The sequence below is a fragment of the Oncorhynchus masou genome, unplaced genomic scaffold (genome assembly GCF_036934945.1).
Source record: "Oncorhynchus masou masou isolate Uvic2021 unplaced genomic scaffold, UVic_Omas_1.1 unplaced_scaffold_899, whole genome shotgun sequence".
Classification (NCBI taxonomy): domain Eukaryota; kingdom Metazoa; phylum Chordata; class Actinopteri; order Salmoniformes; family Salmonidae; genus Oncorhynchus; species Oncorhynchus masou.
This window is the reverse complement of record NW_027015460.1, coordinates 78811-94790: the sequence shown is the minus strand read 5'-3', so window position 1 is coordinate 94790 and position 15980 is coordinate 78811. Positions and strand designations below refer to the sequence as shown.

General features: G+C 49.4%; 1 protein-coding gene across 1 annotated transcript in view; it reads left to right on the top strand.

Moving 5' to 3' along the window:
• LOC135538058 (guanine nucleotide-binding protein subunit alpha-13-like) overlaps positions 1 to 14763 on the top strand; it is a 50435-nt gene extending 35672 nt beyond the window's left edge. The window contains exons 3-5 of the mRNA XM_064964051.1: positions 5785 to 5835; positions 8767 to 8967; positions 9212 to 14763. Of these exons, the coding sequence (XP_064820123.1) occupies positions 5785 to 5835; positions 8767 to 8967; positions 9212 to 9583 (624 nt within the window). The 3' untranslated portion in view covers positions 9584 to 14763. The remainder of the gene's footprint in view (positions 1 to 5784; positions 5836 to 8766; positions 8968 to 9211) is intronic.
• The last annotated feature ends 1217 nt before the right edge of the window (positions 14764 to 15980 follow it).

Below are 15980 nucleotides of genomic sequence, written 5' to 3'. Positions count from 1 at the left end.
CGTGGTAGTGGTACCTCTAGTTTCAGCCTCCTCCTGGGGGTTAAGGCATCGTGGTAGTGGTACCTCTAGTTTCAGCCTCCTCCTGGGGGTTATGGCATCGTGGTAGTGTTGCTTCTGGTTTCAGCCTCCTCCTGGGGGTTAAGGCATCGTGGTAGTGTTGCCTCTGGTTTCAGCCTCCTGGGGGTTAAGGCATCGTGGTAGTGTTGCCTCTAGTTTCAGCCTCCTGGCGGTTAAGGCATCGTGGTAGTGTTGCCTCTAGTTTCAGCCTCCTGGGGGTTAAGGCATCGTGGTAGTGTTGCTTCTGGTTTCAGCCTCCTCCTGGGGGTTAAGGCATCGTGGTAGTAGTGGTACCTCTGGTTTCAGCCTCCTCCTGGGGGTTAAGGCATCGTGGTAGTGTTGCCTCTAGTTTCAACCTCCTCCTGGGGGTTAAGGCATCGTGGTAGTGGTACCTCTAGTTTCAGCCTCCTGGGGGTTAAGGCATCGTGTTAGTGTTGCCTCTAGTTTCAGCCTCCTCCTGGGGGTTAAGGCATCGTGGTAGTGTTGCCTCTGGTTTCAGCCTCCTGGGGGTTAAGGCATCGTGGTAGTGTTGCCTCTGGTTTCAGCCTCCTGGGGGTTAAGGCATCGTGGTAGTAGTGGTACCTCTGGTTTCAGCCTCCTCCTGGGGGTTAAGGCATCGTGGTAGTGGTACCTCTAGTTTCAGCCTCCTGGGGGTTAAGGCATCGTGGTAGTGTTGCCTCTAGTTTCAGCCTCCTCCTGGGGGTTAAGGCATCGTGGTAGTGTTGCCTCTAGTTTCAGCCTCCTCCTGGGGGTTAAGGCATCGTGGTAGTAGTGGTACCTCTAGTTTCAGCCTCCTCCTGGGGGTTAAGGCATCGTGGTAGTGTTGCCTCTAGTTTCAGCCTCCTGGGGGTTAAGGCATCGTGGTAGTGGTACCTCTAGTTTCAGCCTCCTCCTGGGGGTTAAGGCATCGTGGTAGTGTTGCCTCTAGTTTCAGCCTCCTGGGGGTTAAGGCATCGTGGTAGTGTTGCCTCTAGTTTCAGCCTCCTGGGGGTTAAGGCATCGTGGTAGTGTTGCCTCTAGTTTCAGCCTCCTGGGGGTTAAGGCATCGTGGTAGTGGTACCTCTAGTTTCAGCCTCCTCCTGGGGGTTAAGGCATCGTGGTAGTGTTGCCTCTGGTTTCAGCCTCCTGGGGTTAAGGCATCGTGGTAGTGTTGCCTCTAGTTTCAGCCTCCTCCTGGGGGTTAAGGCATCGTGGTAGTGGTACCTCTAGTTTCAGCCTCCTCCTGGGTTAAGGCATCGTGGTAGTGGTACCTCTAGTTTCAGCCTCCTGGGGGTTAAGGCATCGTGGTAGTGGTACCTCTAGTTTCAGCCTCCTCCTGGGGGTTAAGGCATCGTGGTAGTGTTGCCTCTAGTTTCAGCCTCCTCCTGGGGGTTAAGGCATCGTGGTAGTGGTACCTCTAGTTTCAGCCTCCTCCTGGGGGTTAAGGCATCGTGGTAGTGTTGCCTCTAGTTTCAGCCTCCTCCTGGGGGTTAAGGCATCGTGGTAGTAGTGGTACCTCTAGTTTCAGCCTCCTCCTGGGGGTTAAGGCATCGTGGTAGTGTTGCCTCTAGTTTCAGCCTCCTGGGGGTTAAGGCATTGTGGTAGTGTTGCCTCTAGTTTCAGCCTCCTAGGGGTTAAGGCATCGTGGTAGTGGTACCTCTAGTTTCAGCCTCCTGGGGGTTAAGGCATCGTGGTAGTGTTGCCTCTAGTTTCAGCCTCCTGGGGGTTAAGGCATCGTGGTAGTGGTACCTCTAGTTTCAGCCTCCTCCTGGGGGTTAAGGCATCGTGGTAGTGTTGCCTCTAGTTTCAGCCTCCTCCTGGGGGTTAAGGCATCGTGGTAGTGTTGCCTCTAGTTTCAGCCTCCTCCTGGGGGTTAAGGCATCGTGGTAGTGTTGCCTCTAGTTTCAGCCTCCTCCTGGGTGTTAAGGCATCGTGGTAGTGTTGCCTCTAGTTTCAGCCTCCTCCTGGGGGTTAAGGCATCGTGGTAGTGGTACCTCTAGTTTCAGCCTCCTCCTGGGGGTTAAGGCATCGTGGTAGTGTTGCCTCTAGTTTCAGCCTCCTCCTGGGGGTTAAGGCATCGTGGTAGTGTTGCCTCTAGTTTCAGCCTCCTGGGGGTTAAGGCATCGTGGTAGTGTTGCCTCTAGTTTCAGCCTCCTGGGGGTTAAGGCATCGTGGTAGTGGTACCTCTAGTTTCAGCCTCCTCCTGGGGGTTAAGGCATCGTGGTAGTGTTGCCTCTGGTTTCAGCCTCCTCCTGGGGGTTAAGGCATCGTGGTAGTGGTACCTCTGGTTTCAGCCTCCTCCTGGGGGTTAAGGCATCGTGGTAGTGGTACCTCTAGTTTCAGCCTCCTGGGGGTTAAGGCATCGTGGTAGTAGTGGTACCTCTGGTTTCAGCCTCCTGGGGGTTAAGGCATCGTGGTAGTGTTGCCTCTAGTTTCAGCCTCCTAGGGGTTAAGGCATCGTGGTAGTGGTACCTCTAGTTTCAGCCTCCTGGGGGTTAAGGCATCGTGGTAGTGTTGCCTCTAGTTTCAGCCTCCTGGGGGTTAAGGCATCGTGGTAGTGGTACCTCTAGTTTCAGCCTCCTCCTGGGGGTTAAGGCATCGTGGTAGTGTTGCCTCTAGTTTCAGCCTCCTCCTGGGGGTTAAGGCATCGTGGTAGTGGTACCTCTAGTTTCAGCCTCCTCCTGGGGGTTAAGGCATCGTGGTAGTGTTGCCTCTGGTTTCAGCCTCCTCCTGGGGGTTAAGGCATCGTGGTAGTGGTACCTCTGGTTTCAGCCTCCTCCTGGGGGTTAAGGCATCGTGGTAGTGGTACCTCTAGTTTCAGCCTCCTGGGGGTTAAGGCATCGTGGTAGTAGTGGTACCTCTGGTTTCAGCCTCCTGGGGGTTAAGGCATCGTGGTAGTGGTACCTCTAGTTTCAGCCTCCTGGGGGTTAAGGCATCGTGGTAGTGTTGCCTCTAGTTTCAGCCTCCTGGGGGTTAAGGCATCGTGGTAGTGGTACCTCTAGTTTCAGCCTCCTCCTGGGGGTTAAGGCATCGTGGTAGTGTTGCCTCTAGTTTCAGCCTCCTCCTGGGGGTTAAGGCATCGTGGTAGTGTTGCCTCTAGTTTCAGCCTCCTCCTGGGGGTTAAGGCATCGTGGTAGTGTTGCCTCTAGTTTCAGCCTCCTCCTGGGGGTTAAGGCATCGTGGTAGTGGTACCTCTAGTTTCAGCCTCCTCCTGGGGGTTAAGGCATCGTGGTAGTGTTGCCTCTAGTTTCAGCCTCCTCCTGGGGGTTAAGGCATCGTGGTAGTGTTGCCTCTAGTTTCAGCCTCCTGGGGGTTAAGGCATCGTGGTAGTGTTGCCTCTAGTTTCAGCCTCCTGGGGGTTAAGGCATCGTGGTAGTGGTACCTCTAGTTTCAGCCTCCTCCTGGGGGTTAAGGCATCGTGGTAGTGTTGCCTCTGGTTTCAGCCTCCTCCTGGGGGTTAAGGCATCGTGGTAGTGGTACCTCTGGTTTCAGCCTCCTCCTGGGGGTTAAGGCATCGTGGTAGTGGTACCTCTAGTTTCAGCCTCCTGGGGGTTAAGGCATCGTGGTAGTAGTGGTACCTCTGGTTTCAGCCTCCTGGGGGTTAAGGCATCATGGTAGTGTTGCCTCTGTTTTCAGCCTCCTGGGGGTTAAGGCATCGTGGTAGTGTTGCCTCTAGTTTCAGCCTCCTCCTGGGGGTTAAGGCATCATGGTAGTGGTACCTCTGGTTTCAGCCTCCTCCTGGGGGTTAAGGCATCGTGGTAGTAGTGTTGCCTCTAGTTTCAGCCTCCTGGGGGTTAAGGCATTGTGGTAGTGTTGCCTCTAGTTTCAGCCTCCTCCTGGGGGTTAAGGCATCGTGGTAGTGGTACCTCTGGTTTCAGCCTCCTCCTGGGGGGTAAGGCATCGTGGTAGTGGTACCTCTAGTTTCAGCCTCCTGGGGGTTAAGGCATCGTGGTAGTGTTGCCTCTAGTTTCAGCCTCCTCCTGGGGGATAAGGCATCGTGGTAGTGGTACCTCTAGTTTCAGCCTCCTGGGGGTTAAGGCATCGTGGTAGTGTTGCCTCTGGTTTCAGCCTCCTCCTGGGGGTTAAGGCATCGTGGTAGTGTTGCCTCTGGTTTCAGCCTCCCTCTGGGGGTTAAGGCATCGTGGTAGTGTTGCCTCTGGTTTCAGCCTCCTGGGGGTTAAGGCATCGTGGTAGTAGTGGTACCTCTGGTTTCAGCCTCCTCCTGGGGGTTAAGGCATCGTGGTAGTGTTGCCTCTAGTTTCAGCCTCCTCCTGGGGGTTAAGGCATCGTGGTAGTGTTGCCTCTAGTTTCAGCCTCCTCCTGGGGGTTAAGGCATCGTGGTAGTGTTGCCTCTAGTTTCAGCCTCCTGGGGGTTAAGGCATCGTGGTAGTGGTACCTCTGGTTTCAGCCTCCTCCTGGGGGTTAAGGCATCGTGGTAGTGGTACCTCTGGTTTCAGCCTCCTGGGGGTTAAGGCATCGTGGTAGTGGTACCTCTGGTTTCAGCCTCCTGGGGGTTAAGGCATCGTGGTAGTGTTGCCTCTAGTTTCAGCCTCCTCCTGGGGGTTAAGGCATCGTGGTAGTGTTGCCTCTAGTTTCAGCCTCCTGGGGGTTAAGGCATCGTGGTAGTGTTGCCTCTAGTTTCAGCCTCCTCCTGGGGGTTAAGGCATCGTGGTAGTGTTGCCTCTGGTTTCAGCCTCCTGGGGGTTAAGGCATCGTGGTAGTGTTACCTCTGGTTTCAGCCTCCTGGGGGTTAAGGCATCGTGGTAGTGTTGCCTCTAGTTTCAGCCTCCTCCTGGGGGTTAAGGCATCGTGGTAGTGTTGCCTCTAGTTTCAGCCTCCTGGGGGTTAAGGCATCGTGGTAGTGTTGCCTCTAGTTTCAGCCTCCTCCTGGGGGTTAAGGCATCGTGGTAGTGTTGCCTCTGGTTTCAGCCTCCTCCTGGGGGTTAAGGCATCGTGGTAGTGGTACCTCTAGTTTCAGCCTCCTCCTGGGGGTTAAGGCATCGTGGTAGTGTTGCCTCTGGTTTCAGCCTCCTCCTGGGGGTTAAGGCATCGTGGTAGTGTTGCCTCTGGTTTCAGCCTCCTCCTGGGGGTTAAGGCATCGTGGTAGTAGTGGTACCTCTAGTTTCAGCCTCCTCCTGGGGGTTAAGGCATCGTGGTAGTAGTGGTACCTCTGGTTTCACAGCTGTTCTGTGTGCATGTGGTATTCTCAAGGCCACAGCTTGGTTTCTCTCTTTCTGTCTTTCTCGCTCTCCTTTCTTGAACACACACACACACTCTCTTAGCCTAAACAGACACACACACACACACCTTCTGTTTGTTCTGTTCTGTCTCTGCTACTTCCTGAGCAGCTTGTTACTCAGGGTTTCATTTATAGATGCTGTGTGTGTGTGTCTGTTTTGTTCTGAGATCTCTGCATTTCCTGCTCAGTCCAGCGGGCGCAGGAAGCGAGTTTCGCCACATTGCCTTGATTTCCATGCAGTGCTGCGCGTGAGAGTCAGAGGTCAACACACTTTTCTTGTCTTCCTGTTTTAAAAGGAGTCCTTGGCATTTCACATCCACCCAGACAACAGTACTTTTGATTCACTTTTAATATGAATAACATGACCTCTGTAGTAAGTGTGTTTGAACTCTGAATAACTGAACCAATCTGACATGTCCTCTCCTCTCCTTTCCTCTCCCCTCCTCTCTCCTCTCCCCTCCTCTCTCCTCTCCCCTCCTCTCTCCTCTCCCCTCCTCCTCCTCTCCCAGGGGGAGTCTGTAAAGTATTTCCTGGATCATTTGGAAAAGCTGGGACAGCCGGTAAGTCCCACCCATCTCTTATGCATCTATACACGACTGCTGATGAAGTAACAGTCAGAATGAAAAGAGAAGTGAAGCCATCCCTCTCTGTGGTTCTATCCATCTCCTCACATATCTTCATCTCTCTCTGAGGTGTCAGGGTGTGCTACCAGCGAAGGCCTGATCTCCTTCTGACTAAAGAGGGGGAAACCTCTCCCTCTCTCTCTCTCTCTCTTTAGTCTTTCTCAACGTTTCTCCCTGTTGTTCACGGGCAGTGCAGAGGAATGAGGAGTGTGTAACTCTGTATCTCTGGCTGGTATCCTGATGGTGACTTGACTGGTGGCTTTCCAGTGCAGCCTGACCTTTTGATGTCACAGCGTCTAGAATGTCAGGAATTCTCCTCTGGAATGGAACACACACAACACACACACACAACACACACAACACACATACACAACACACATACAACACACACACACAACACACACACACAACACACACACACAACGCACACACACAACGCACACACACAACGCACACACACAACGCACACACACAACGCACACACACAACGCACACACACAACGCACACACACAACGCACACACACAACACACACATACAACACACACATACAACCTTCCTTGAGTTTGTAAAGATCTCTTTCCTTCAGTTTGTAAAGATCTCTTCCCTTCCTCCCTTCCTTCCTCCCTTCCTTCCTCCCTTCCTCCCTTCCTTCCTCCCTTCCTTCCTCCCTTCCTCCCTTCCTTCCTCCCTTCCTTCCTCCCTTCCTTCCTCCCTTCCTTCCTCCCTTCCTTCCTTCCTTCCTTCCTTCCTTCCTTCAGTTTAAAGATCTCTTTCCTTTCTTCCTTCCTTCCTTCAGTTAAAAGATCTCTTTCCTTCCTTCCTTCCTTCCTTCCTTCCTTCCTTCCTTCCTTCCTTCCTTCCTTCCTTCCTTCCTTCCTTCCTTCCTTCCTTCCTTCCTTCAGTTTGTAAAGATCTTGTTTTATTATGTCCAATTTGTTTTCATGTTTTCTTTTTGGTCTTGTCTCATTAGTTCCTTCTGTGCTGTCTGCACCTTCCCATTTACACCTGCCAAGCCCCTCCCCCTGTCACTCACACGCCAAGCCCCTCCCCCTGTCACTCACACGCCAAGCCCCTCCCCCTGTCACTCACAACAACGAAGATGAGAGATCAATTCTTCCTCTCTGACAAGCGGTTTCACTTCACTATTTTCATTTGAGGTTTGTTCCCGTCAGAATGGGTCATATGGACACCACAACACATGGAGACATTATTATACTGTAATAGGGGAGAAGTTAACCTTTTCTAATGAAACCCTGTTTATGTCTCAACTCCTCAGATTGAGAGCAGAGCAGACACTACTACAACAGGAGTATCAATGAACATGGATTCTGGAAGATAAACTGAGAATTAATCTCGTGCTGCATTCGGGTACTGCTAGCAGCATCTTAGCCAGACTGTTGTACTAGCTGTCTCGTCTGTGTTTTATAAATGTGCAATAAGCATAAAACACAGTTCATAGAAGGAATTTTCAACTCATTCTCATTCTGATAAATCAGGTAGGCCACTTGATTTCAACATCTGAACAAAGTGGACAGGAGAGCATGCTGCTCAAACAGCTGGAGATGTACAGAAGGGTGTGTTCATCACAATCTGTGCTACCTGGTTAGCTAGCAGATCTCTCTCTCATTTACTCGCTCTCTCCGATTCAGCAGGATATCCTGTTCGCTTGTCTACTAAAGGCATCCGTTAGTACCAACCTTCTCCATCCATCACTCTCTCGTTCTCTCACTCTCTCATTCACTCTCTCTCTCATTCTCTCTCTCTCTCATTCTCTCTCTCTCTCATTCTCTCTCTCTCTCATTCTCTCGTTCTCTCTCTCTCTCTCATTCCATCGTTCTCTCTCTCTCTCATTCTCTCTCTCATTCTCTCGTTCTCTCTCTCTCTCATTCCATCGTTCTCTCTCTCTCTCTCATTCCATCGTTCTCTCTCTCATTCTCTCGTTCTCTCTCTCTCTCATTCCATCGTTCTCTCTCTCTCTCTCATTCCATCGTTCTCTCTCTCTCTCTCATTCCATCGTTCTCTCTCTCTCTCTCATTCCATCGTTCTCTCTCTCTCTCATTCCATCGTTCTCTCTCTCTCATTCTCTCGTTCTCTCTCTCTCTCATTCCATCGTTCTCTCTCTCTCTCATTCTCTCGTTCTCTCTCTCTCTCATTCTCTCGTTCTCTCTCTCTCTCTCATTCCCTCGTTCTCTCTCTCTCTCTCTCATTCCATCGTTCTCTCTCTCTCTCTCATTCCATCGTTCTCTCTCTCTCTCTCTCATTCCATCGTTCTCTCTCTCTCTCTCTCTCTCATTCCATCGTTCTCTCTCTCTCTCTCTCTCATTCCATCGTTCTCTCTCTCTCTCTCTCTCTCTCTCTCTCATCGTTCTCTCTCTCTCTCTCTCTCCATCGTTCTCTCTCTCTCTCTCTCATTCCATCGTTCTCTCTCTCTCTCTCTCATTCCATCGTTCTCTCTCTCTCTCTCTCTCATTCCATCGTTCTCTCTCTCTCTCATTCCATCGTTCTCTCTCTCTCTCATTCCATCGTTCTCTCTCTCTCTCTCTCTCTCTCATTCCATCGTTCTCTCTCTCTCTCTCTCATTCCATCGTTCTCTCTCTCTCTCTCTCATTCCATCGTTCTCTCTCTCTCTCATTCCATCGTTCTCTCTCTCTCTCTCTCATTCCATCGTTCTCTCTCTCTCTCTCATTCCATCGTTCTCTCTCTCTCTCTCTCATTCCATCGTTCTCTCTCGCTCTCATTCCATCGTTCTCTCTCTCTCATTCCATCGTTCTCTCTCTCTCTCATTCCATCGTTCTCTCTCTCTCTCATTCCATCGTTCTCTCTCGCTCTCATTCCATCGTTCTCTCGCTCTCATTCTCTCCTCCAGGACTACCTACCAACTCAGCAGGATATTCTCCTGGCCCGTAAGCCCACTAAAGGTATCCACGAGTACGACTTTGAGATCAAGAACGTTCCATTTAAGATGGTGGACGTTGGGGGTCAAAGGTCGGAGAGACGAAGATGGTTTGAGTGTTTTGACTCTGTCACCTCCATCCTCTTCCTTGTCTCCTCTTCAGAGTATGACCAGGTGGGTCTACACACACACACACGTTTCTGTCCTTGTGAATGAAATTAAATTACCAAGAATTTGGATGCATGCACAAACACTCTCTTAAATCAGCTCACACACACTCTCACACACCTGTCTTTGGATGTTAAATACAATTAAATACCATTTGTATGTGTACACACTCACTTGAACACACAAACTCTTTCTATTTCTCACACACACACACACACCCTACTCCCCTAACCTCCTTAACCCCCCCCAGGTCTTGATGGAGGACCGTCAAACCAACCGTCTCAGCGAATCCCTCAACATCTTCGAGACGATCGTCAACAATCGTGTTTTCTCCAACGTCTCCATCATCCTGTTCCTCAACAAGACAGACCTTCTGGAGGAGAAGGTGCGCGCCGTCCCCATCAAGGACTATTTCCCAGAGTACCCCGGGGAGCCACACAGCCTGGTCGACGTACAGGGGTTCCTAGTGGACTGTTTCCGGGGGAAGAGGAGGGACGTGACGCAGAAGCCCCTGTACCACCACTTCACCACAGCCATCAACACAGAGAACATTCGCCTGGTGTTCCGAGACGTCAAGGACACCATCCTCCACGACAACCTAAAGCAGCTGATGCTGCAGTGATCCCAGGGGGGTTATGACCTTTTTGAAGTCACCTTTTGGCCTTTAACCCCCCCCCGTGACTCCTCACCGTGACCCACTGACTTGCCGTGATTGCAGGGTGATGAACAGAGAGCAGAAGAGTTGTTGTGTTACACTGTGTCACTGCCTTTTAAGTCACCCTTTGGCCCTTGACCTTTAACCCCTGCGAGCCCTCACCTTGACCCCTGATCTCCAGTCACCTCTGGTGCAGGCTGTCACCTATGACCCTTGACCACTGAACCCTGTTACCACTTCTAATAGCCTTGTACCTGGCAGTTCTATCCCTCCCCCCTTCTAAACCACTGTAAATGAGCTCTCCCAATCCCTCCCCTCACACATCCCTCTCCTCTCTGTAATGGACTATTCCAGAGTCTGTAGATATGTTGATGTGTTCTGTAGGATGAAGTTGCTCTCAGACTCTGATCCTGGGTCAGTTTTTAATTTCCCCCACTAATGGTTAATGACAGGATATGGGGAGGGGAAGCTGGTCCTAAATCTGTTGTTCTATATTACTATGTTCACTCTGTTGGTTCACTCTTAACTCTCCTGTCTCACTCTGTCACATTGTAACCTGTCTGAGAAGCCCAGACCACTGCTGGAGGTTAGCGGTCAATGGTGAGGGGGTCAACTGGCCTTTCTGTGTTGGAGGGAGGAGTCAAAGGTCGTCACCCACGGCAACCAGGGAAGAGGGGGTGGTAAACGCTGTAGAACAAAATGATGATGATGACTGTGTTTTACTGGCGTCAGCCTGTCGCTATGCACCTCCACTCACACCTGCCCCGAACTGGCTTGATTCTACACTTCCTTTTCCCTCAGAGCCTGATTATGACATCACCGTGCCCCCCCCCAACACCGTTCTGACAGCCAATCGGTGTCACTATCTGGATGTGGAACCAACTGCAGCGGAGAGCTTGTTATTTGTTGTTGTTGCTGAGGGGGAAGTTAAAGAGTGGATGGACTTTACAACACTGTACTAAAACTAATCCTTAATGATTCCACAGATACGCCTTTTACCACTGTCTGATGATTACCTATCAAACAGAGCTAGACGCACACACACACACACACACACACACACACACACACACACACACACACACACACACACACACACACACCCTGCCCATAGAGACTCTTCTGACCCGATCCTGGTCTTACTGTTTGGAACTTTTTTAAACTTTTTTTTTCTCACATAGATTTATTATGAATATATGTACCTAAACATTGTCTTAAGTTATATTCAAAAGGTTTTACACAAGTTTGATTTACACCTGCTGATGGACAGTGTGAAAGGCTATGGACGAGGGTGTGTGAACACACGCGCTCGGACGGACTGGCTCGGACGGACTGGCTCGGACGGACTGGCTCGGACGGACTGGCTCGGACAGACTGGCTCGGACGGACTGGCTCGGACAGACCAGTTGATAAACTACTGAGCTAATTCTCAGGATACATTGTGGACCACTTCTTTGTGTATTTAGAGCAGTGATGTTCATTGTGGACCACTTTTTTGTGTATTTAGAGCAGTGATGTTCATTTGCCTAAGTCCTAAAACACACAGACAGTCGGCTGTCCGTCAGAGGCTGGTAGTCTAAACAACTTGCCTGCCAGCTATATCCCCTCTTCCAGTCCTTTTTCTTTCTCCCCTCTCTTTCTGTCCCTCTCTCTGTGTTAGTGTGAGCACCACGTGATCAGCCTTGTAAACCCTGTGGAGGCTCATCCTCGAGGGAAGAGACAGTGATTAGCCTTAACCCTGTGGAGGCTCATCCTAGAGGGAAGAGACAGTGTTTAGCCGTATAAACCCTGTGGAGACTCATCCTAGAGGGAAGAGACAGTGATCAGCCTTGTAAACCCTGTGGAGGCTCATCCTAGAGGGAAGAGAGAGTGATCAGCCTTGTAAACCCTGTGGAGGCTCATCCTAGAGGGAAGAGAGAGTGATCAGCCTTGTAAACCCTGTGGAGGCTCATCCTAGAGGGAAGAGAGACTGATCAGCCTTATAAACCCCGTGGAGGCTCATCCTAGAGGGAAGAGACAGTGATCAGCCTTGTAAACCCTGTGGAGGCTCATCCTAGAGGGAAGAGACAGTGATCGGCCTTGTAAACTCTGTGGAGGCTCATCCTAGAGGGAAGAGACTGATCAGCCTTGTAAACCCTGTGGAGGCTCATCCTAGAGGGAAGAGAGTGATCAGCCTTGTAAACCCTGTGGAGGCTCATCCTAGAGGGAAGAGACAGTGATCAGCCTTGTAAACCCTGTGGAGGCTCATCCTGGAGGGAAGAGACAGTGATCAGCCTTGTAAACCCTGTGGAGGCTCATCCTAGAGGGAAGAGACTGATCAGCCTTGTAAACCCTGTGGAGGCTCATCCTAGAGGGAAGAGAGAGTGATCAGCCTTAACTCTGTGGAGGCTCATCCTAGAGGGAAGAGACAGTGATCAGCCTTGTAAACCCTGTGGAGGCTCATCCTAGAGGGAAGAGAGAGTGATCAGCCTTAACCCTGTGGAGGCTCATCCTAGAGGGAAGAGACAGTGATCAGCCTTAACCCTGTGGAGGCTCATCCTAGAGGGAAGGGAGAGTGATTGATAAGCCTTAACCCTGTGGAGGCTCATCCTAGAGGGAAGGGAGAGTGATTGATAAGCCTTAACCCTGTGGAGGCTCATCCTAGAGGGAAGAGAGAGTGATCAGCCTTGTAAACCCTGTGGAGGCTCATCCTAGACATACTCTTATCACTCAGTCAGGGGAAAGTGATGTGGAAACTGTCAAATGATTTGATTTAATTATGAATCTTTCTCTCTCTCCTTAACTCCTCACCAACCAATGTGTCTTTATCCCAAGCAAACCCCCATGAGTTAGACGTTGGGTTTCTACCAACTGAAGGGAAACCAGGAGAATGACATCGTTCACATTGTTGTACCCGTTATCCAGGGGGCGTCTGAAGTCACACCCCACTACTCTCTATCTAGTGCACTGCTTTCGGCCCTGTGTGTCTTTGATAGGGCACTACTTAGTGCACTACTTTTTAACAGAGCACTATGTTATTCTTATTAAGGTAGTAGGGTGCGGTTTTGCACGTAGACTCCTAAAATCTCTCTCGTTGTCTCCCAAGTGAGCGCTATTCCCTATATATTTTTGGATGCAGTCTTGAGTCTCGTTGGCCAAACATGCTGCATGTGTAGCTCAAGTCTCTCTCACAAACACTGTCAGCCCTGTCAGGGCCTCTGACTGATGGCTCCAGGCCATCCCTTCCATAGCTCCGAGTCATCCCCCGCACAGAGCTCTTTGTCTGGGCTGAGACTGTGTCAGGCCCCCTTGGCTGAAGACCACCATTCCATCCTCTATACCAGGCGGATGGACTGGTGTGACTGGGACCAGTGTCTCCTCCCCCAGCGCCACACACACACACCAGTAAGTCAGACCAGACTAGGGTCTGTGATTTGCCTTTTGTCGATGCTGAACAAACAGGTTTTTGAACACCACACCCTCCTACAGAGGCAGACCCAACATGTCCCAAAGTGATCATTCTAGAATCATGTGCATTCTAGAACTGTCCATTCTAGAACTGTTTCTAGCCATTCTATTTCTATGGGTGTAGTCAGTCGGTGCTTTTTGCCAAATGACCTCCAGAGTGACTCAATACACAGTGGACAGGCAGACGGACAGACCTATGTCCCTTACTGGTCTTATTTAGTGATGGAGGGCTCAAAAAGTAGTCCCAAATGGCACCCTCTTCCCTATGTAGTGCACTAATGTTGACCAGGTCCCATAGGGTCTAAAGTAGTGCACTATGTAGGGAATAGGCTGTCATTTGGAACAAAGCCCAGACAGACGCAGGCCTTTGTCTGCTCCGGTCAGAGAGAAGGGTAGACAGTCTGCCAGTAGTAACACCGTGGTCAGTATTCAGTCAGTGTGTATCTGCTCCTTCAGGCCGTCTCTCTCTCTCTCTCTCTGTGCTGCTGTTGCTGTGGTTTTAAACGTGTGCCAACGACTCCGTTCCAATATCAACGCCAGCCTCACTCGTTCGAATGCACTGCTTCCTTCATGTTAGCGTGGATGTTGGAATGCAGCCCCAAGAGTCAGTCAGAACACAGTGTCATTTCAAAAGCCCAGGCCCACTTTGACGATGTTACAAAGCCAAACGCCTGTTTCATTAGGATTCTGCTACAGACAAAAACCTGCCTTCAGTGGTCTGGTCGGCCTCCACAACTGGTTTTAACCCAGTCTGAGTTGTCATTCATTGTGTCAAAAAGAGTTGTAGAGGTTTCAAGCTGTTAATTGTGATGTCAGACCCCCGCCCTGCCCTGAGAACAGTCTGTTCCTCTACTACAACTCCTTCTTCCTGCTCTCTCTCTGACACTCTCTCGCTCTCTCTCTCTCTCTCTCTCTCTCTCATTATGACATCACTGAGGGTTCCGACACAACGAGAATGAAACGTCATTCTAGTTCTATTGATTCTATGGAATGTGGAGGAAGGTTTGGGGCCAGGTCCATTATATCAAGGTGGGGTTGTGAAGGTGCAATCTGGCGTATTGGACCTGAGGTGGGAAGGACCTGAGGTGTGTGTGTGTGTGTGTGTGTGGAAGGTGATGGTGTTTTAAAGCTATGCAACAGCACTGTGCTCCAGGCCACACAGCAAAAATATTTAAATGAACCACTTCTCTGTATGTTATGAGAATGATCACGATGATGTGTTACTGCTCTACCCCATGCAATCAGTTCTTTATTAGTGAAGAGTAAAATATGCAAATGATCTGCCAAAAATATGACTGATATTGTTGTGCCTCCTGTTACCCGACTTCGCCTTTTTCCCCTAATCAAGGTTTTATACTTGCAGTGTTTGCCTTAGCGGTGTTTTAATGTCCTCATTTCAAGATGAAGTCTGCTTTCCAAATGGCACCCTATTCCCTACATGACGACCTATTGGCTCTGGTCTAAAGTAGTATAAGTAAATAGGGACACGGGGGGGGTCATTTGGGACAGTATCCAAGAAGATCATTCACATACGAGTCCCAACAATGGTTACAAAACTGTGTTTCTCTGGCTTATTGTAGTTCAGATGTTTGTTTTTTTATTGTTTATGACGAAATGCTTTCATTGTACAGTCTAACTTATACTGTCTTACCTTCTTACTGTTCTCCCAATAAAACCACAAACCATTTTACAAATTGTGACGTGTGTTTTGAAGTCACTTCTGTTTGATAGTCATTTGTCACAACTGTGTGTGTCGGACTGTTTGTCAGTTTCCAATCTCACGTGATGATTATTAAGTTGTTCCAATGTCCATTTTAAATGTTGTCAATGTTTTTTCATAGTCACTTGACACCACTTAAGCTGAATAGATTTTATAGATCTTTGCAACAAAAAAAAGTTAATTTATGAAACGTCTATAAGACCCAGGGTTTGGGGCAGTTTCAATTGAAGTCATTCAATCATTTTTAAATGGCATCTATTTTCAATGACGTCTCGATAAGATGAAAATGGAGAAGCTATTCAATATTTTTCAATTTCTGACTTTTTAAAATTCAAATTACTTCCTGAAATGACTAACGTTTATTAAGCAGCTATTTTTGACAATTTTAATTGAAAATAATCACAGTAAGGTACTTAATTATTACCCAAAATTATTTCATATTGAAATAAAAAATGAAAAAAGTACTGCCTGCTTATTCTACTTCCTCTACTTCTAAACCACAGCACTGCCTGCTTCCTCTACTTATAAAGCACAGTACTGCCTGCTTCCTCTACTTATAAACCACAGTACTGCCTGCTTCCTCTACTTCTAAAGCACAGTACTGCCTGCTTCCTCTACTTCTAAACCACAGTACTGCCTGCTTCCTCTACTTCTAAAGCACAGTACTGCCTGCTTCCTCTACTTCTAAACCACAGTACTGCCTGCTTCCTCTACTTCTAAAGCACAGTACTGCCTGCTTCCTCTACTTCTAAACTACAGTACTGCCTGCTTCCTCTACTTATAAAGCACAGTACTGCCTGCCTCCTCTACTTATAAACTACAGTACTGCCTGCTTCCTCTACTTCTAAAGCACAGTACTGCCTGCTTCCTCTACTTCTAAAGCACAGTACTGCCTGCTTCCTCTACTTCTAAAGCACAGTACTGCCTGCTTCCTCTACTTATAAAGCACAGTACTGCCTGCTTCCTCTACTTATAAAGCGCAGTACTGCCTGCTTCCTCTACTTCTAAACTACAGTACTGCCTGCTTCCTCTACTTCTAAAGCACAGTACTGCCTGCTTCCTCTACTTCTAAAGCACAGTACTGCCTGCTTCCTCTACTTATAAAGCACAGTACTGCCTGCTTCCTCTACTTCTAAAGCACAGTACTGCCTGCTTCCTCTACTTCTAAACTACAGTACTGCCTGCTTCCTCTACTTC